At 49.2% G+C, this 21,892-nt stretch overlaps 1 protein-coding gene across 1 annotated transcript; it reads right to left on the reverse strand.

The window, feature by feature from the left end:
* Nucleotides 1-1,162: 1,162 nt before the first annotated feature.
* On the reverse strand, nt 1,163-21,337 carry ATIC (5-aminoimidazole-4-carboxamide ribonucleotide formyltransferase/IMP cyclohydrolase). Its single transcript, XM_041411833.1, has 16 exons — nt 21,219-21,337; nt 20,640-20,766; nt 19,418-19,494; nt 18,359-18,425; nt 15,906-15,994; nt 14,092-14,243; nt 13,803-13,959; nt 12,503-12,628; nt 12,301-12,408; nt 10,994-11,079; nt 9,776-9,865; nt 8,687-8,815; nt 7,713-7,805; nt 2,992-3,174; nt 1,982-2,137; nt 1,163-1,477 (listed from the first exon to the last, which is right to left on the reverse strand). Exons 1-16 carry the CDS (start codon nt 21,238-21,240, stop codon nt 1,358-1,360), a joined length of 1,782 nt encoding a protein of 593 aa, XP_041267767.1. The 5' UTR covers nt 21,241-21,337; the 3' UTR covers nt 1,163-1,357.
* Nucleotides 21,338-21,892: the final 555 nt, after the last annotated feature.

Consider the following 21,892-nt stretch of genomic DNA (forward strand, 5'->3'; position numbering starts at 1 on the left):
GTAAAACAGCAAACAATGACAATTTACTGGAAGCAACAGCACAGAAAACAGTCAGAGGCCAGGGTTGGGGTTAACACAGCAAAGGGGAAATGGACAATTTTTATTTTGGATTGCAGTCTTAATCATGCCAAAAAAGTAGAATGCTCTCTTACCCTATCCTGTCTCATCCAGTCACTTGGAAATAATCCATTGTAGAGATCAGAAAAGACAAAATGATCCATTGTAGAGATCAGAAAAGAGAGGCGTCTGCTCCCTTCCAGACTGGAGCAGAGGACTGTTAAAGGAAAACTGGTGTGTGGGTTATGGTACTTTAAATAACTCACCCAGGAAGTGTCTCTGCTTTGCTCCATTCGAACCAGTCTGGATGAAACAATCAGGTAAAACAAAAGCCATGGCCACAGTCACAGCCAAAGCCCCAGATTTCCCCTCTCCCACCTGGGCAGCCCTGCTTGAGCCAAGGACACAGTGCACAGTCCCTGCTCTGCACCAGCTGAGAGCTGAGCCCACACAAGTGATTACTGAAAAACTCTGGGCTGCTCCTGGGCAAAACTGAACAGATTTTATAAAATGGAACCAAAAAGAGAAAATCCCTTTGGAACAAGCGCAGTGATTGCCAGCAAAAATGTGTCTGGGCTCATCCTGCACTTGTCTCACTGTCACTTTGCTTTGTCTCACATCTTCACTTTGCTTTTTCCCAGACTTAAGTTCAAATCTGCTTAATGCAAACTGCAGACAGCAGAAAAGGAAGTGGCTCCAGTCTCTTCCCCCCCCTCCAGCCTGTGAACTCTGCTCTGCTCCCAGTATGGGGACAGGCCTGCCAGTGGGTCTTCTACCTTGGAGAAAGCACTGCCAAGGCAGAGTGTAGGGCAGAATTCACAGCACCAAACCCCAGAGTGCCTTGGGCAAAGGAGCTGCTCCCCTCTCCTCCCAGGGAAGAGGATAATGGATTAGAAGTACCTGCTGACTCAAAAACTCCCCAACTCGTCAGGACAATGCAGATCTCTATCAGTTCCATGAGAAGCTGAGCAGAAGCCAGGCTTTCACACCACTCCACAGGCCATCTATTGAATTACTACAGTCAGGACCATAAAACCTACCTCAAAAATAAACCTTTTTCCTGAGGACACAGAATTTGGGTGACAGGGACCACACAGACAGCAGGTAGCTAACAACTGTATGTTTATTTGCAAAAGAGACTGCTTTTCTACACTGGAAGCCAGCCTGTACCTCTTCCTTCTCCCCGAACACGGGTAAGGCTCTTCCCAGAGTGACCAACTCTTGCTAAGCACAGGCTGCAGGAGCCTCCCAGTTACACCAGTGACATCTGGCTGCCGGTGAGGCCGTGCCCAGAGAGGGCTCAGTGGTGGAACAGACGGAGGTTGGTGTGGATGAGGGTGATCCCCAGCTCGTTGCAGGCCTCGATCACGACGTCGTCGGCAGCCGAGCCCGACGGGGCGGCGATGAACTGCACTCCGCTCTGCACAGACAGGGAGGAGGGCAAACATCAGAGGATGGAAACCCAAATCCCCCTCAGAAGGAGCTGGGAGTCCCAGTTTTTCATCCACATCCCACTGAACAAAGGCTTCCAGTCCCAAAGACGCTCCTTAAGGGAGCAGGAAGTTCTCTCTGCTGCTCAGAAAAAACCCTAAAATGGTTCCTTTGGAAGCAACAGCCCTTGGCTCGATACTCCTAAATGGTTTAATAAACTTAATCCTCTATTCATCCCGAATCAACAAAATGAGCAATGACTGGATAATTACTGTCCATGTGAGAGCTGTAACCACCAGGAACATCCTTCCCAGGATCTGCTATCCTAGCGCACGGATTTTGCTCAGCAGTGCTCACAGAATGAAAAGGACAAGCTTGGGCTGCACAGCCATTCCCCAGGAGCCACCCCAGCCTCCTGGAGCCATGCCAGCACCCTGGAGCCATGCCAGCACCCTGGAGCCACCCCAGCCTCCTGGCCCTGCCACGGCCTTACCCTCTTGGCTCTGTCGACGTTATCCCTAAAAGGGAAGAAGGCGTCGGAGCTGAGGGACACAGCAGACAGCTTGGCAATCCACTGCTTCTTCTCTGCTTCCGTCAGCTGCTTGGGCACCTCTTCAAACAAGGCCTGCCACTTCAGCAGGTCCTCATCCTGCAGGCATGAGAAGCCAGCTCAGCCCCAGAGCACACAGCTCCCCCAGTTCCCTGCCAGGGGGATGAGTGATGGCCTCCCTCCAATCCCGGGATTTCTGCTCCATGACTCCGCTGCTGGGAACTTCATACCAGAGGGCTTAAAACACATCACCACCATCAGCTCTTTCTGCATCCTTTTAACTCCTTCCCTCTCCTCACCACAGGACCTGAGGGATTCCTTCTCTCCCTCCTGAATTCCAAGATGCTCTGCCTGCAGTGTGCTGCTCCATGAATGCCAGCAGGCATCTGGTAGATGACTTAACCCATGACCAACGGCAGCTCAGTTTATGATTCACCTTCTGAAACAGCAACTGATCCAGTTCTTACCCCTTTAAACAAGCAACTGCTCACAAGGTGATTCACAAGGTCCCTAACCCAGCTCTTGGCTTTTGATACTTAAAAAGGACATACTATTTTGTTGTCTCACTACGGCCTGTAACGGGACGGTCAGAATTTGGATTCTGAGACTCCAAAGTGCCACACAAGGAGCTCTGTGTGAGAAGCCACTGATAGGGCAGGGAGAACTGGAACATCAGCTGGAGCTTTAACCCATCCTCACTGCTGGGAAGAGCCAGCAGCTGAAGCCAAGCTGCTCATGAGGCACAGGGCAGGCTCCAGCTCCCGGGGCTGTGGGTGCAGCATGGGAGGGGCAAATCAGGACACTTTGCCAGTAGATGACCTGGGGGGATGGATCGCCATCACCGGGACGCCCCAGCCCTGGAGTCACCCACTCCGACACACAGCAGGCGTAACCGGCACAGAGAGCTGGTCCGGCAGGAGCCGCGCTGCGGGGGAGGCCGCGGCAGCCCTCACCTCTCCGATGGCGTCGGTGACGTACTGGTCGATGGCGTTGGAGATCTCGGCCCTCTTCACGCCCGCCTTGAACCTCATGGCCAGCACGCGCGGGTGGTGCCGCAGCCACCAGTTGTTGGCCTTGTCCCCGGCCAGGCGCGTGCAGTGGATGCGCGACTGCTGCCCCGCGCCGATCCCGATCACCTGCGGCACCGCACACGGCTCAGAGCCACGGCTGCAGCGCAAAGACCTCCCCCAGGTTAGCTGCTCCTCCCCCAGAGGTGTAGGTGAGGAGTGGGGAATGCCTGCTTTCCTGATCCTGTGAATTGCAGCTGTTTGCACCGCTAGCTTCCACAGCTCTTTGGAGCTGACAGTCATTGATGTTCCTTCACCCTCGTAAATAACACAGCCCCAGCCATCAGTCAAAGCATTAACCCCAGGAGAGGGACAATTACGGCTTCCTGCCTCTTCTGGAAAGGGACACTTCAGTCAGAGCGTTAATGCCTGAGCCCAGGGCACCCAAACACCATCATCTCTCCGCTGGGTCAGGCACACACAGCTGAACCACATCAGCTGAGAGGTGCAGTGGATGAGGGGCAGTTTGTCTGGCAAGGCTGATAAGGAAGTAAATCCACTGCTCACTCAGGAATGCTGGTCAGTGGCACTGTCACATCCATGAATTGTCAAGGCCCTGCAGCTACCACACATCTCCTACGCTGCCATCTGCCAGAATCCAGGCTTTTGGAAATAGCTGCTGCTAACCCTGTTTAACAGCACTTGTGCTCGATGTCTAACAGATGAGCAAAATCCACACAGTGGTTTTATGTCAAGGAAGCTGCTATGAAAGTACAGCACTGGCTCAGCTTCTGCAGCCAGACCCGGCCACCAGGGACGTCAGACCTGGGCTGGTAACTTTTGTCCATCCTGTGGGTCCTGCTTCCTATGGAGAACTCCTGCCATTCCAGTCTGGAGATCTGACAGGAAACAAGTCTCTCCCATCATTTCCTGCTCAGCCACAGCTGAGCTGTTCTCCAGGAACACAGGGCTGAGGCTTGAGGTGCTGGCCAGTGCCTCAGAATTCCCAGCTCAGACTGGGACAGATGGTAAAGCCATAAGCAGGCTGCCCTCAAAGAATGACTCATTTGTCTTCCCATTCATCAGGACACAGTGACTTCACCTCTTACCAGAACCATAAAACGTTCTGCTGGATCCTGTTCCCCCAAGGAGCAAATGAAAGGCTTGGGAAGCTTGGGCTGCTATCAGATATAATCTGCTCAGCCATAACTGAAGTCACCAATGTGTAATAAACCCACAGGGATATTGGTGGTACCACAAACACTGGACAGACACAAAGTTTTTTACAGTTTAGTGGCACCTTGCCCCTAACAAACACTGCTCATGTCCAACCTCTGCTCTCAACCCACCCACTTACACTTCCAAGGGACCCTGGACCCACAGGAGCTCGACAGCAGCTGCACACTGGTGTGTTATCACCTCCACAGAGGTTCATCCTCCCTCCCTGCACCAAGGAGAGGGCTGGCTGTGTCCTACAGCACACCAGGAACTGCCACCCAGCCCTTCAGAGTGGGACCAGCAAGGCTAGGCCAAGGCAGGCATTTTTAGCTGGGGATGCAGATGTTGCAGAGTACCCCAGACTGACTGCTGCTAGCTGGGGCCAAAATACCATGAAACATCCCCAAGTTTCTAATGCTTGGGATGTCCTGTGTCCTTTCCCAGCCAGAATGGTGTCTCAGTCTTCATCATGTCCTTGTGAGTGTGGCCTGGCACTCCTGTGATGGAATAGGGTGCTCTGCTACCTGTCAGCATCCAAGAACCTTTCTAAAGAGCCTTTTCCTTTCCTCTGTGGACCACCCAAAGTATTTCACTTTTTTTGTGACCTAAATTTTGTCAAGAGATGAGTAACTACATTTTGGCTTGTATTCAACAACTCCTAAATGGCAGGGACTTTGTACTTCAGTTGATCAAAGTGATGCAGCCTGTAAATTCTTCACAAGCATCCCCACATCTGCAGAGGTTTATCTGTAACACTTTTTCAAGCCATTGTTCTGCCTTTTCTAAAAGCACAGGTTTTGATAAACACTGCTGGGGAAGATTTCCTCAATCCAGCCTGGAATTTCTGGTCTCAAGAAGAGAAATCAGTAATTTTTAGCTTTTCTGCTTAATAACACAACCTCTAGACTTGTACCTGCATCTCCCCTCACGCTGGCCTGCACCTATTCCCTGCCGTTTTCACTTTGTAAAATCCTTCTTCCTACACCTCATCACTCCCTGCCCCACAAGGTGCCCTTCCCCCCCACAAAAACACAGCCAAACCTTCCAAATCCTCCACAAAGGAGCCATTCCCCCCCTTTCCTACACAAAAATTATGTTTCTTTCAGAGCCTCATCTCCTGGGAATCCAAAAGTGCTTAAGCAGAGCCTATTAAGTGTGAGCAGTGAAAGGAGACAGCAGTACAGGGTGAGTAGAAAAAAAAAATCTATAACTTAACAGAAAAAAGATTGGGTGAAAATTAAGAATTACTTGACTAAAAACACTTTGGTTCACAGGAGAGTCAAACACACTCCATGGCTGGAATGCTGTGCCACAGCACAGAGTGGATGAGATGGATAATGCCCTAAGGATTCTTGCAAAATGATCCAGACTCGTCTGGGTTTACTCACATTTACCCTGGGTAATGAATGAAAACAAAAACCCCTAAAGACACTTGGAAATATAGAAATCTAATACAGGACTTGACCATTGGGAAGACAAACAAAACAGGGAAGTCACTGGGAAAGCGTAAGGTAAATTACCAGGTTTGTTTTATGGTACTGTACAGAGAATAAAGAAAGAATAATTTTAAATTGCTAATTTAAAACATGATGGTGTCATTAAAGCAAGTGTAAATCAACACTTGGTACAAGCTGAAAGTCAGCCAGAACAAGTGGAAGTGTTTATTGCAATTAGTGGCAGCTGGCTTCCTGCAAATGAAGTGACACTCTGGTCCAGAAATGCTTCCCACTCCACACCTTCCTGGAATGTACTAACACAGCTACCTTGCTGGAGGGGCTGATGTCTCATACAGCAGAGCTTTCCCAGGCATCCCCATTTCTTAGGGATGCTGTGAGGCTGAAATAACTCCTGGAAAGCAAGCTGGACTTGCCAGGCTTGGCTCACCCAATCCAGGTGAGATCCTGGAGAAGCAGATGAAGAGTAGCAATGTGGAAGGTGCTTTCCACATGATATCTGCAAGCCTCTGCAGCCCAGCCAGCTGAATCCCTGCCTGCCCGGGCTGCTCCCTCCTGCCCCCTCCCTTCCATATGGTACATCCATTACCACACACACTCTGGAAACATCTGCAGCACCACGCTCAGCCCAGACTTGCAAAAGCACTGGGGAAATTGGAAGTTGCTGCTGTGATGAGGGGAAAGGAGCAAAGACAGGGACACCTTTGTTCTGGGGATACGGGATCTAACACTGCTGAGTGCAGAAAATCACTTAAAAACAACAAAAAAACCAAACCGACCGAAAAACCCCAGCACAAAGCAGAGTAAAAGACAAATGCTGGATCTCCAGAGACATCACCTGAGGAACCACAGAGCACACAACCCCAGGAAGTCCTGTGAGACAGCACTGCAGCCTTTTCAGACTGTACCAACAACCTGACAAACGTCAGTGCCAATGGAGAGGACTGCAGCTCAGTCTCAGTCTCTACCTGTAGGGCTCACTCTTTGATCCATTTTACTGATTTATGATGCACTAAAGCTCAAAAACATTCTGTGTATTTTCCTTCTGTATTTTTTAAAGCAATCCAGGCCTACTGAAGAACTTCCATGGAGAGCAAAGAGCCAGCTAAAGAGCACCATTACAAGCGTGATCTGCTGGGCAACAATAAAACTTTCAGCAGATTTACATCAACTTTTAGATAAATTATTTAGGCTGAACACCTGGTGACAACTTTGAAAGAACAGACTTCTTTAAAATTCAAGATTCAAACTGAAAGAGGGGAAATTTAGGTTAGGTGTTAGAAAGAAATTCTTCCCTGTGAGGGTGGTGAGGCCCTGGCACAGGGTGCCCAGAGAAGTTGTGGCTGCCCCTGGATCCCTGGAATTGTTCCAGGCCAAGCTGGACAGGGCTTGGAGCAACCTGGGATAGTGGAAGGTGTCCATGCCCATGGCAGCGGGGGGAATGAGATGGGCTTTAAGGTCCTTTCTAGCCCAAAACCTCTGTGTGATCATATGATTCATAATCTCAATTACACATTTGCTAATGCCCCTATAAATTCCAACATCCATCACCAGCTTTTTTAAAAAGTACAATCAGGGAAAACAGAAGATTTTTATTACCCCAGAGGGGTGAACAAAAGAAAGCATATCCCATTTTTCTAAGGAAAAAGTGAAAACAAAGAAGCATTTGGACAGTCAGAATCCAAATGGAATTTCCTAAGGCTCTACACTGACTACAACACACCCTGAGAAAAATGATGTGAAAGAACAGAGCAGTTCAAAAGAAATGACTCAAGGCCACAGTGCAGAAGCCCTTAAGAGCTTTTCCAACCCCACCAACGAAAGAGCCAGCCCTGCCACGACCATGAAAAAACGGGAGCGAGGTTTTGGAGCAGCATCTTGAGAAGCAACTGAAGGGCAGCTCCTCTGGCCCTGTTCAGCAGCTCCCCACGTGCTGGAGGCTTTTCCAGGCTGGCTGTGAGCAGGGGGTGGGGAAGCCCTGCTGCAGCTCCCTACCTGGCCATCCTTGGCGTAGCAGACCGAGTTGGACTGGGTGTACTTGACAGCGATGCTGGCCACGATCAGGTCCCGGACAGCGGCCTCGGGCAGCTGGAACAGAGCACCACTGTCAGCACCACCCTGACAGCCCTGCTGCACCCCAGCCACACCCAGGGAAAACAAGGCAGCTAAGAAGACCCTGCTTTGGTCAATTACCGGCTAATTGTGTTTAGATTAAAAGCCGTGAATGATTGTTTGGCAGCTGATCTCCCAACTCTCAGGGGTAAAACTCAATCTCAGTGGGTTCCATCACTGGCCTTCAGCCTGAAAACTCCTCTGCATTTCCTGTCTTCAGATGTGCTCACAGGCAAAAAACAGGACCACAACAATTAGAACAGCTCCCAAAATCTATTATTTCCATTCCTAATTTAGGAAAACTATTTTTATTACCTCAGTATCTCAACTTGCTTCTGAGCCCATGACTAATTGTGTGCTCATTAATGTCTGATCTCATTCTCATTAAAAAAACAGAGACAAAGAAATCACTGAAAACTTTCTGGTGATGTGGCTGATTGCTGAGCAGTTGCAGCCAGGCCAGAGTTTATACAACACCACGCACACAAAAGGGTGAGGTAAACAATGAGTCGGGAGATGTGATGGATCCTTAGCATATGGCTGCCTCACCATAAAAAAATTGCACATGGTAGCTTCTTGTTTACAAAGAGTATTTACAAATATTGTGGTAGTCTGAGATAATGGGAAAGGTTCAGCTCCTCTTATTTATCCAAGGAATCAAAACAAAGGAAAGCTATCTTGATTTACTCAAGTATATTAGGACCAGAAAGTCCACTGCATTGTTTATTAGGAGCCAGCTAAACCTCATTAAAACAATTTAGGCGCTCTTGAAATTGCCCAGTGGTAAATTCCCTGCTGAAGGCACAGCAGTTCATTCATGCCACGTGTCTTTAGGCTCATTCATCTCCCACACTCACGTTTTTGTTCTTGGTGACAATGTTCTTGAACAGCGACCGGTCGATGACCGCGTTGTTCCTCTTCTGCATCAGGTTCAGGCCATAGAGGGTCCGGACCTCCAGGTCATCGGGCTCATAGTGGGGATCCATCTGAAAGCCAAGGACAGCCCAGCAAAGCACTTTTACACCAGAACCTACAATCTCTGTTTCCACACAGAGGGGAAAAAGATGCACACACACAGAGAAACTTCCAGAGAAAGGCAGGAATATTTGGAGCTGCTTCCTACATGCCTCGAGCTACAACTCCCAACCCTCTGTGGCATTCAAGAACAGTGAACGTGATTCTTTCCAGAGCTGCACTCTCCATCAGAGGGCAACATCCCCATCCCAGATGGAACCACAATTCATTTACACCAGCCCAGGGATCAGGTTAACTGGAACTGTGACACTGCACTCAGGTCCACCCATGCATGGCCTTACTCAGAATTTTGGGAGCCCTAGCTGAGGTTGTTTCAGACAGGAAACAACCCAGACTAAGGTGACCAGCTCTAAATAGGAGCGTGCACATGCTTTATGTGGTTTTCCTAATCCACTGAAATGTTTCAGACCAACTTTCCTTAGCATTGCTCTGCATTAAGCCCTGAGGACACAGGCTTCACCAATGTGACCTCATCCTTGCGAAGTTAATTGAATTCCAGGAGATAATCAGCTGCCAAGACTGTCTGCAATTTCATTCCTTCTTGCCTGGAGCTCCTGAGCTATCTTTCTCCAGCTCCCCTGGCAGCTAGACTACAATTGCAACTTCATCTAAGCTTTGGATTTTCTTTTTGTGATGCTATAGTGAAGTTCTCTGCTCATTTGTCTCTCAGAGGCAGCAGAAATAGGACTTGACAGCAATCTGTGATCCGTGAGTCATGTTCACCAAAACTGGGTGATTCCAGAGTCCCAACAATCACTGCAGGAACTAGGAAGGCAACCTGACCCTGACTTGACCACAGAATATTAATGCTGCTTGACAAGCATGCTGGCTGCAGTCTGTGAAGGTGCATCATCTCAGTCCAAAGTGTCTGTGCTTCCAGCTCCATCCCTGACTGGAGCAGGGGTACAAACCTGGAGGACACAGTAAGCACCGTTCTTCTTTTTGGAAAGGATTTTGAGAGCTTCTTCCTCATAGCCAGGAGCCACCACACCATCAGACACCTGCAACAGAGAGAGATTTCAGCTTCCACAGGAGAAAAAAGAAACAGGGGCTAAGCCTGAAAGCTGCACCAGCCATTTCCTGCACTGAAGACACACTTCTCTTGGGGTCTGTCTGTATCCTACATCAGCAAAAGCACTGTTACAGTATGGGTTTCAGTCCTGGAAACAAAAGCCAGCAGAGCATTGTGAGCTCCTGGCAGAAGTCAGTAAAAAGCCCCCACATCCCTCTAATTAGAATGGAACTAATAACTAATATCCTCCTCCAGGGGGAAACAGCTTGACCATGACATCCCCACTTCTCAGCCCTAACAGTAAACGTGGCTTAAAATCCAGTTCATCCTTATTTCAACAGTGACACTCCTGAGGAGGCAAAAACCCTGGGAAAAGAGCTGTTAAGAGCATGGAAACTGAGAGTTTACATTCATCAGTGCCAGAAGCAATACACAACTTCCACATTTGTGCCTTACAGCGTGGGTGAGGTTCTTCTCGTTTTCAGCAGCACTCTACCACAAGTTACCCTCACAAACCAGCTAAATATGCTCTTCCATTTGTTTGGCATCATAAAATCACAGAATGGTTTGATTGGAAAAGGCCACCTCACTCCATCCTCCTGTTTTGGACAAGGACATCCCCCACTAGACCAGACTGCTCCAAAACTAAAAGATTCTGTGATTCTGTGGAAGAAGCACAGCCTGGGAAGTGGCTGAGCCTACATGTAAGTGGCATGTAGCAACCTATTTCCAAATTTCTGCCTTGGGCAAGGGGCTGGCTATCAGCATTGCAGTCCTTCTTTTCTCCCATGACAGCTGCTCAACCAGACATTTGTGACAGCCTAACCAGAGCTCCTTTCCAGAGGTTTGCAATCATCTCATGGAAAGCAGCATTGCCAGCTCTGCTGTTTCACAGGCTCCAGCACACAGCCAGGTGATAATTGGTAGGGGAAAAAAAAAAAGCATCAAAAGACTGGTGTAAATTCTGCACTCCAGATCAGAGGATGACACAAATACCCCAGTAAAAGTCCTCCTGGTAAAATGGGTCAGTTTCCAACAAAAAGGCTGTTACAAACCAATGGCTGCATCTGAAATGATTCTCCTTGACACTCTGGAATGATGTGCTGCTGTCACTGACCTCTCTGGAGATGATCTTGGCAGTAGCCACGTCGCAGACATCAGACAGGGCAATGAAGTCACCAAAAGAGGACATCCGATCAGCACCTGAAAAATCCTGATTTTACTCATCTGTCAAACCTCAGCATCAGACAAAGAAAACTCTCCACTCCTACAGTTCAGTCAATTGCTGTGATAGCTAAGAATTTAATCCCACCACAGCAAAAATAAAAAAGAGGCCATAAAAGCAACAAGGATGAAAAATCCTACCTCAAACACATGGACCTTTAAATATTCCCATAGTTCAGATATTCTTCCTTCTTCACTGCCTCTGTCAAAGCTCTACCTCTGTAATGACTACCTCCAGCACTGCAAGCAGCCCAGCTGTACCCTTGGTGGCAGGAGGACAAGGAGAGGCAAGGATCACACAGAAAGATATTAGATGGGAGACAGTTGGAAAAAGAGGAAAGCTTTTAGATGGCTATGCTCCCACCTGGCTTTTCCTGCAAGAAAGCAGATCCAGAGATGTGGCAAATTTTTTCTTCTTTTGTTTTAAAATAAGTATTTTCTATTTAATGGCATAGCTAAGGTGAAATCAATTCCTATCACAAATGCTCCACTACTCAGGAAGGTCAATTCTTCTGTCCCTGCCATTCTAAGGGTTTATTTTTCTAGCAATCATGCAATGGTTTTGTGAGAGCAACATTCAAAGGTGGTCTGTGAAAAATGAACCCAAGCCAACGTGCTCCTTATCAAGTCTGCCTTGTTTTTTGTAATCTCTGCAGATTTTCTAGGAATGCCATGGAAAATGACAGACATAGCAAAGTATCTCATCTAAGCAGAGGAAGCTGCCTTTGTTAACTTTTTTTAGTGAGCTCTGAAGTACAAAAGCATTTAAAAAAACGCCATCAAATACCAGACAGAAACATCTCCACTCCAGTTAAATACTCCTGAGCAGAGCAGCCCAATGCTGAGTATGCTACCAGCACTGCTGTTTATCCAGATCCTTTAGTCAAAGCCCCATATATATGTGTGTGTGTGTGTATGTACAAATTTAAATTTAAAAACATATCATCTTACAGGTCTTCTATATTCGCCAGGGAACAGAATCCAAACTAGTTTTAGCTCTTTGGAACCATATGCAAGGGCTGCTCTCTTGGAAAGCAACTTATGATAGGCAATCAGGAAGATCCTTATGGAGAAAACCCCCCTGGAGGAGGAGTGTGGTGCACAGGGAAGAGCAGGCCAAGAGCTGAGGATGCTGCTCAGGTGCTGAACCCCGAGCTCAGCTCTTTGCACAGGTCTGCTGGGTTTATTTGGAGCCCTCACCTCTGCTCCGGGCGTAGGCAGAGGCCAAGGGCGTCAGGGTCTTGTGCAGGTCGTGCACCATGCACACTTGGGCCTCCTCCTCGCTGAGCGGCACTCCAACAGCAGCACCTAGTGGGAAACACGAGCCAGGGCGCTCCAGCTGCCGCTGCCTGCCCCAGGGCCTGCCCACGCAGCCGGGGGAGGGCGGCAGGGCCCAGCCTACCTGCGGGACTGACGTGCTTGAAGGAGGCTGCGGCCGGAATGCCCAGAGCCTGCTTGAGCTCCTTCACCAGCTGCCACGCATTGAGGGCATCGCAGAGGTTGATGAACCCGGGAGAGCCATTCACCACTGCAAACACAGCACAGGGACACGTTAAAGCAGGCAAAGCCCTCTCCCCAGAGCCTGGAGAGCCAGCACAAAGGATTTCCCCAGAGAGCACTCAAATCACTACAAACTGTTCTTGTTCAATGACCCTGGCTCCTCAGCAACTGGTGGAGTGCCCAGAAATCCACACCAAGAGTAAAGGCCGTTTAAAAGTCTGCTCTCAAAACGTTTTGCTCTGGCCCTGAAAGAAGAACTGCTTGTACTGACATGGCAGCACTGTGAGCATTTCAGGAGACTGGAGGACAACAGATCATTTCAACAATAATCCAGATTCAGGAGGAATGAGCGTAGCGTTGCTCTGCTGCCATACTGGCGGGCAGACTTGCAAGCAAATCAACCTCCAGTGCAGAAATGGAAAAGCTTCCTAAGAGGTCCCAGAGCTGAAACGGGGAAAATGCTGCAACACAAAGCTTCGCTGCTTATTCAGCAGGACAAGGCCCACACACATTGAAAGAGTAGCCAGACTTTCACTCCAAAACAGGGTTTTCCCTCACTGTGACCATGCTGTGGCAAGTGGCACACCCTTGTAAAATGGCACAGAGATACACCAGACCTGTCCCAAATTTTCAAGTGGAACTAGTATTCCTTCCTGCTGCCACCATCAGAAGCAGCATTCTACAAACCCAAGGTAATAACCCCTTGCTCAAATCTATCAAAGAAAGAAAGACAAAAAAAGAACAAGACCAATTCAAACCTAGAGAAAACCAGCTTGGTTTCTAGGTAAACAGTGACACAAAAAAAAAAGGGGGGAAGATACTAAACAAAGAAAATTCCAAGTAGAAAAGCACCTTAAAAGGATGATCAGGTTTTCCTTTGCAAAATCAGGATCTAATGTCATGCAGAAAGTACACTACATAAATCTGTTCAAAGCATCTTGGACACATAATCCTACAGCAACAGAGAACATGGAGCTGCAATTGGTCTTCTAGGGCTCAACAATGCAGCTTTCCTGTCTCATACAGCTCAACTTCTAACTGCAAAGCTAGTGCCACTCAGTAATAAAGCAGCTGTGAAGACACCGCTGGCCATCCCCTGGACTAAGGAACAAGATGGTCTTTCAGTTTCAAAGACATGTCCAAGCACCTCCATTCCCAGCTATCCCAGAGCTTCCTCCAGGCCAGCAGAGCTGAGGCCTCACCTGTCAGGGGCAGTTTGGGGCTCGTGGTGTAGAGCTGCGCAGGACTCTGGTGAGGATTCATGCCGTACCTCAGGGGCAGCTGCGACACTCCCTTGCTGTACTCCTTCCTAAAGTAGTCAGAGATGGCTGCATCGTACTGAGCAGTGTGGGTGAAGGCCTGGGGACACAACAGGGGACACTTGTCAACTTAGAAACATCACTTTAGAGAGGACTTGGTGTTTAAAGGGGTAAAGAACCTCTTTCTACAAGAGCCTGGCCCGGCCCTCCAGGGCAGGAAAACGTGACCAACCTTGAGTGCCAGCAGCCGCCGGGTTTCCATGGCAGTGTCTTTGTCCCTTGAGGCTGCCATCTCTTTAGCTACTGCAGCATAGTCTGCAGGGTCACACAGGACTGTCACACGGGCGTGGTTCTTGGCAGCTGCCCGCAGCAAGGCCACTCCCCCTGCAAGAGAGGGGCACCACGGCATGGAGCAGTTCCCTCCTGGACACAGCCCCATCAGGGGGCAGGGAGCCCTTCCCTCCTGGCCACAGCACCATCAGGGGGCATGGAGCAGTTCCCTCCTGGACACAGCCCCATCAGGGGGCAGGGAGCCCTTCCCTCCTGGCCACAGCACCATCAGGGGGCATGGAGCAGTTCCCTCCTGGACACAGCCCCATCAGGGGGCAGGGAGCCCTTCCCTCCTGGCCACAGCACCATCAGGGGGCATGGAGCAGTTCCCTCCTGGACACAGCCCCATCAGGGGGCAGGGAGCCCTTCCCTCCTGGCCACAGCACCATCAGGGGGCATGGAGCAGTTCCCTCCTGGACACAGCACCATCAGGGGGCATGGCTGAGGCCAGGAAGGGACAGAAAGGGATGAGCACCATCGCTCCTTTGTGCCAGATGAATGTGTCCCCCCTCTCCAGCACAGAGAGGGGTTAGAGTGCTCTTCAAAATGCTCAAGGCTGGTGGGTTTGACACAATCTGCTGGTGAAGGTGCACACTGACTGGGCTTGGCAGACCGAGGCAGAGCTGCAGAGGCAAGGGGACAGGATGTGATGAGCAACTGCATGTCTTGGTTTGAAATTTCCAACCTAAGACACTGGGGCAAGAATGTCTTCCAGCAGCACAGCCACATCCCAAAGAAGATGGCTGTCCCCAGACATGGCTTAACCACCATCCTCTGCACACTGGGTCTGCAGAAAGATTTGCTTTCATGCTGCCACACAACAGAGGTTCCCAAATGTCTCTGCAAATAATAATGAATCTTGCCCAGGTCCTCTGTGTGAGATAAAATGCCACACTTCTCCCCTTCAGTCTGACTGCACTGCTATTGCAACTCTTTAAATCATACAAGATACTAGGCTGCTGCAAAGGAAAAGTAGAGGTTGGCATTGCTTCATGCAGAGCAAGTATTACTCCATAAAACATTTAATAGAGAGCTCTGCTGGGCATCATTTGGACTAAACTACTGCAAGAAAATCCAATCCCAACCCAAGCACATGGCACAGAACTGTGCCTGTGCTGTTCACAGGCTGCCAAGCAGAGATGCTGCAGTGAAGGCACAGCACGCCTTTGGGTTAATAACTAGAAGCAGGAGAAAACATGCTAATGTCCAAAGCAGGAGTCCATGCTTCCCACCTCAGGTCCTGAGTAGTCTCCCACATATTCAGACCAACCCCCTCCCTTCTAATGGCCTCCTGCAGTGAAGTTCTCACTCATCCTCAGAGCACTTCCAGTGGCTCAGCTCTGCTCTCCAAAGCTCATGTCTTTTTAAATTTCTATTACACTGTCAGGCTGCAAAAGAGGTTTAGTCTGCTCTCCACGTTTCAGCAGGAAGCATGGTCCACCTGGCCTTTCCTAGCACAGCCCCCAGGCTCCCTTAGGGCAGTGCATGACTTGCCCCCATGCAGCATGCCTTGCCAGCCTGTTGTTGACACTTTAATTGCTTAAAAGCAATGAGGCTTACCCAACTATGCCTTCAGCCTGCTCCTTGCAGCTCCTGAGCAGACTTCCTTTACAGGTGTGCAAAGACCACCAAACAAAAAGAGAAGAGCTGAGACCACTCAGAGTTCAGAAGCATAGAGTTTGTCTGGAAAGCAGATTTACTTTCCCTTCAACTTACCAATATCAATCTTTTCCACTGCATCCTGTACAGTCACACCGGGAGAAGACACAGTCTTCACAAAGGGGTACAGGTTGCACACTACAACTCTAGAGAATTGAGGGAGAAAACTGGGTTATTCAGCAAGAAATAAAAGTGCCAAACTGGGCTTGGCAAGCACAATCACCAGTGATTTTATGATCTCGTCTCTCAGATCAGGGACCAGCATAAAATGCTGTGGCCAAGAGTGGTGCTCAGCCCAAGGGCAAGCGATGGTACAGTGCATTATAACATTGAAATGAACTCTGTGTATCCAACAATGTCAGAGCCACAGCTTACAGCAAGCAGATTAAAGGAAGACATACATGTGGCTGAATATAAATGTTTAGTTATTTTGGTGCCCAACTTGAGCCATTTCAAACGACTTCAAAATGGGTTCTCAGCAATACTGAAAGTGGGCATCCACCAATTCTCAAAAGAGAGTAAGTACCAAGAAAGGTCCACTGCAAACAAAGTCCGATCAATCTAATTTTCCACAACTTTTCCAAGAGCAGAAAATGACCTACATGTCACCTTGTGGACTTTTAAAATACCAACAATATATGAAACACGAGTGTGCAGCCCAAATGCCACAAAGCTTCTGTAGCACATGAAAGCAAGGGGGAAAATCGACTTTTCCCTCTCAGGCTAAGACTGGACCTTACTGGAATTAGTTTTTCCATCTGATCTAGAAGCAGGTCTGTATTCCAGCAAGTATGATGTAATAACTTGCCTGTCCCATCCTACCAGAGCCACAGGAACTGCAGTGAAAGGAAAGATTTGTTCTGACCTTCACAAACAGGGTTTTTAATCCAAGAGAATTAATTTACTCTCTTGATCTGAGTACATGAAGGTATTGAACTCCAAGGCATGCTCAGTGTGGCACAGAACTGCTGTGATGAGTACCTTCGTGTCCAACTTACAATATTCCTTTGTTCCCACTCCCTGTGAACTCCAGCAGAAGGGATAAGCTTCCAGTATGGCTTTCAGAGCCCCCCGTGTCTCTAAATTTCCTACAACGTCTTTTATTGTCTCTTGTGTTCCTGATGCCCCCTTCTCCCCAATCCATTCATGCTCCTGACCTGCTGCAAACCTGTGGAACTTTAACGCTGCTAACGCTTTTACCTGTGCAAACCAAGACAATCAATATCAGGCTTTCCTTCACTGACTTGGATATGCAAATTTTATGCAACTATGCAAAGGCAGTCCTGCTGAGGATCAGCTACTTCTGCTTTTTGCAAGAGAACCTGAATCCAAATTACCAGTCTGGATACAAGTGCACCATAAGTCACTGATGTAAGGGCACATTATTCCCCCTGCAATTCAGAAGAGCCTGCTTTAATATGCAGCATGCTCTGAAGAGCCACCACTGCTGAGCCATCTAAGAGGATTCCTGTGGTTTTAAATTTCAGGTTTTCAAATTCAGCCCAGAAATCCATCCATCAGTTTCTAAAAGTAATTTTAAAACTCCAGATGCATTCTGGCCCACAGCCATACTGTACCTCCCACCCTGGCTACACCTACAATTTGCTATGTCCAGCTCAGCCATTTGCTTCTGAACCAGGAGCTACTCCCTGATGTACAACTGGTTATTCACAAGCAGTAGTTGGATGCTAACACCAGTTAGTTACATACAGCTAACTAACTGCTCTGTGGGATTGAACTAAGTAAACACATTCAACAAAACCTGAAAAAACCCTAAACTTTGGTACATTAGTGCACAAAGTTTGTTACTTCAGCTTCTGGATGCAGCTCACTTGCTCCCAAGACGGCTCTCAAAGTTTAAGTTTTCTGTCTCTTATCTGTGTTTTCTGTCTGAACAAACGCAGCATTCCTGACCCATTTTCCGTGTCTATTCTTTATTTATGTGTTGAAACTCAGTAAACATTATGCAAATATCAAAGGGTATATTTACTAAGCAAGCATTTCAAAATCGGGAATTGCCATCTGATCAGACACGTGGAACCAACCTGAGGGAAGATGAGCCAGCTTCAAAAGTACTGAACTCAACTCTGCAGCACGTGTAACGTGGCCCTACGCTGACGGAGAGTAACGTGTCAAATTTCCCAGGGAACCAGCAGAAATTCAGACCTCTGAGTTCCCTGTGGAAACCACAACTGAATTTTCTTGTTTCAGCTTTCTCTTACTACAAGTGAAGCTTTCTCTTACTACAAGTGAGACCTCTGAGTTCCCTGTGGAAACCACAACTGAATTTTCTTGTTTTGGCTTTCTCTTACTACAAGTGCTGAAGAGGCTCCTTTAGAAAATTATGTTTTTAAATACACAGTACGTCCTGCCAGGGCAAAGAAAGGAGACTGCAGATCTGCTGGTGCACAGAGGTTATAATTCCTACTGCTCCCCCTCCTCGGTGTTGACTGAGCTCTGCTGTTGGTTTTTGATTACTGATGGATTGCATCACATCCCCCAACATTTACCTTACAAGGCTGAAATCCTGTTTCTTCATATCAGCATTATCCTCTGGAATATTGCGAGCCAAGATGCCTAATTGCAAAAAACAGTACATCTTCATTAAAAATACAATTAAATCACCACCAGATTTTTAATTCAACATCTCCCTTCACATTGTGCTTTTGTCCTCAGAGCCTTCCTGTCTTAACTTTTTCACTGCAGTTCAGACAACACCCTCAGCCCCTGCTCCTTTACTCCACTTTAGAGTCTTTGGCTGTTCAAATTCCATGCTAACAGGTGGAATGCTAAATCCCAAAGTACTCCAAATACTGACCAGCAACCTCAACAATGCACTTTCTAAGCACTCGGTTGCTACCCTTAACACACAGAAACCATCACCAAGGACTTCAGGGGAGAGAAAAAGGGCACCTGCCCTATGAGACAAGGGAAGCAAGAGAGGATGAGCAGCGCAGGTGGCTGGTGGGGTCTAGGAACTCAGAGAAACATGAGGGTGACAGGCTGGCACAGTGTGAGGAGCAGCACAGTCCTGTGTTCAGGATCACGGGCGACTGTCTCCAGCCCTCACTTACGATGGGCAACAGGTTCCACTTGAGGTACCTCAAGCAGAGCAACAGGAGATGAAAGAGCAAATGGATTAATGTGCAGGCAGCCCAGTTATCAGAGATCCTCCCTGCTGAAGAGGAGTCAAGAGAACCTCAGAGCATGCAGGAATCACCCCCAAAGCCTACGCTGCTGTGTTCCTTGTGCTGCACTCCAGACCCACCCACGGGTTAAACTCAGTGCAGCTGACTCTGCAGAGGCATTTACAGACAAGCTCTGTTACTTATAGCCCCAGGGAGAGAGCTCTGCTAGCTGCAGAGGTGCCAGCATTGCAACAAGGAGGTAATTCAGCCACCCTGCACTTCTCCACCCCGTGGCTTTTCACCTCTCCTTCTACTCCTGGAGCAAATCTGTTCTCGTTACTCGGGTCTTCCACACAACCCTTAGAAAAGGCATCTGTCAACTCCTCCTTCCCACCCTCCCTGCCCTTTTTCAGAGTGAAAGATGTATCAGCAGGAACATACCAGCATGGACTGCAGGATGAAGGGTTTTCACACGCCCGCCCAGCATCTCAGGGAAGCCTGTCAGGTCCGAGACATCTCTGCCCAAGAAGAAAACAGATGTGCCACACTGACTTTATCTAGAGGTTAAATGACCAAAACCAAATAAAATTTATAGATTTCACTACAAAACCTCCCTATGCCAAAGGGGCAAAACCTGCTTTTCCCATGGATAGAAATAGAGTTCATGGGTCACACTTAACTAAGCAGTACAGCTTGAATACGCTGGAATAACCGAGATAAGCAAACCCCAAAGCCAAAATGGTCTACAGAGAAAATGGAAGGCCATGTGGAGGTGCTCTTCCTCCCAGCTTAGTTTCACCACTCCTTGTGACTGTTTGGGGTGATGATAAAAATAATGAGGGAAGGGGAAATGTCAGCATCCTTTGCTTCAGGTTTCACTGAGAGCACAGCCAAGGAAATAAGTTAGAGACACAACCAAGGCCTGAGTAACAGTGAGCTCTGGAGGTGAAGTAGATTCGTGCTGATATGTCCCAGGGGCCAACCAGTGCATTCACAGGGAGCAAAAACGGAGTGACAGTCACCTGTCCTGCCAAATACTTGACTTTTTTTCATCACTGCACTGAAACCCATTTTTATTTGGCCAGAGCTGCCTTTTTTTTTTTAATCACAGCATAGAACAAACCAGAATAAATTTGCCCAGAATCACGGGCTAAAACAGCCAGTGACTGTATGTGACCTTTTTTCCAACAGTGGATGCACAACACTTAAAAGGCTCCATCTGCATTAAGTGATTGTGCTGGGAAAATTATTTGTGACCAGTGAAGTCCAGCGAGCTTCAACATGTTCCTGATACATCCGTACTGTCCCAGGACCAGGCAAAAAGATCAGCTTCCACCTGGCTGTGAGGAGCAGCACTCAGGGCACTCAAGAACATCAAGGTAAGAGACTGTCCCATGGAAATAAAGCTGGCTCGAGGCAGACAAGGAATCCCAACAAAAAGCTCCTCACAGTAACACTCCTCAGCCAACAGACCCGTAGACAAAATGGTTCTGAAGTTTGCTTTGGGGCAAGGTTTTCTTTTTTTATTGTTGTTTTTGAAGGGAAGACTTCTTTCACTCATTTTTGCACTCATTTTTGTCATTTTTCACAGAGAAAACAATGTAAGCAAGCTCAGGGCCCAAAAGAGCATTTTTGGCGGTGATGTACAGAGGAGTGTGTGTACCTGACCGGCAAGCCAGCATCCCTCAGGGACTTGGCCGTTCCTCCGGAGGCAATTAAACCCAGGCCAAGCGCATTCAGGCTCTTCGCAAATTCCACCAGGTTGGTCTTGTCAGAGACGCTGAGCAAAGCTGGCAGGCGGGAAGAGCACGAGTGTTTGAGTTTTAACGGCGGAACACAGAAAACAACAGGATTAAGCGAGTGAAGCTTTTATAAGCTGCGTAGTTTAGGAGGTTATGCGGTGCCAGGTGCCTGGGGAGGGGAAGGGGAGCAGCACCAGAGCCTCGCGGTTCTCCTCAGGGGAAGCCGCCCCTCAGGCGAGGCCACGGCCTCAGGGCGGGCGCCTCAGGGCGCGGGCCCGATCGCCTCAGCGCCTTCCCGCTCGCCGAGCCCTGCCCCGGGAACGAGGGACACGAGCAGCGCCTGCCCGCCCTCGGCACCCCGCGCGGGAACCGCCGCTGAGGCGCCTTCCGGGGCCGCCCTGCCGAGCCGCACCGGCGGCCATTGCGGGGCACCGCGGCGGCAGGGCACCCCCCAGCCCTCAGGGACACCCTCCCCGCGGCCATCGCCCGCCCCGCGTTACCGAGCTGCTGCCGCGCGGCCATGGCGCCGTCGGTGGGTGCAGGAGGGCGCGGAGGCCAGGAGAGGACGAGCGGCGGCGGCCCGGCGGGATTTGGGCGCACGGGGGCGGGAGGCGGAGGGGGCGGCCCGGGCGGGGCGGGGAATGGAGGGAGGCGGTGGCGGGGTCGGGTGGCGGGCACGTGTTTTTTGGGACACACGCGTGGCCTAGGGGTGAGGATGCCCCGGAGGGTGAAGGTGCCCCGTGGTCTTGTATGGGCAACGTGTGGGCGAGCGGGTGTTCCTGGTGCTCCGGGCGTGTGTGTGCACGACATGAGACACACACACACGTACACTCGTAAATCTGTGTGCATTGCCATGGGTGCACCCCACCCACACCCAGGTACCACACACACACACATATATACATACATACACTCGTAAATCTGTGTGCGTTGCCATGGGTGCACCCCACCCACACCCAGGTACCACACACACACACATATATATACATACATACACTCGTAAATCTGTGTGCATTGCCATGGGTGCACCCCACCCACACCCAGGTTCGTGTATGTGCACACACGCACACACATACAGAATGTTCAGTGGTGGGAAACCCAGTCTGGCACACAGGTGAAAAGTGTGCCAAGGTGAGATGCAGGTGAGGCAAAACCTCTTCACAGTGGGAGGTTG

The sequence above is a fragment of the Onychostruthus taczanowskii genome, unplaced genomic scaffold (assembly GCF_017590055.1).
Source record: "Onychostruthus taczanowskii isolate IOZ18803 unplaced genomic scaffold, ASM1759005v1 scaffold37, whole genome shotgun sequence".
In the NCBI taxonomy this organism is placed as follows: domain Eukaryota; kingdom Metazoa; phylum Chordata; class Aves; order Passeriformes; family Passeridae; genus Onychostruthus; species Onychostruthus taczanowskii.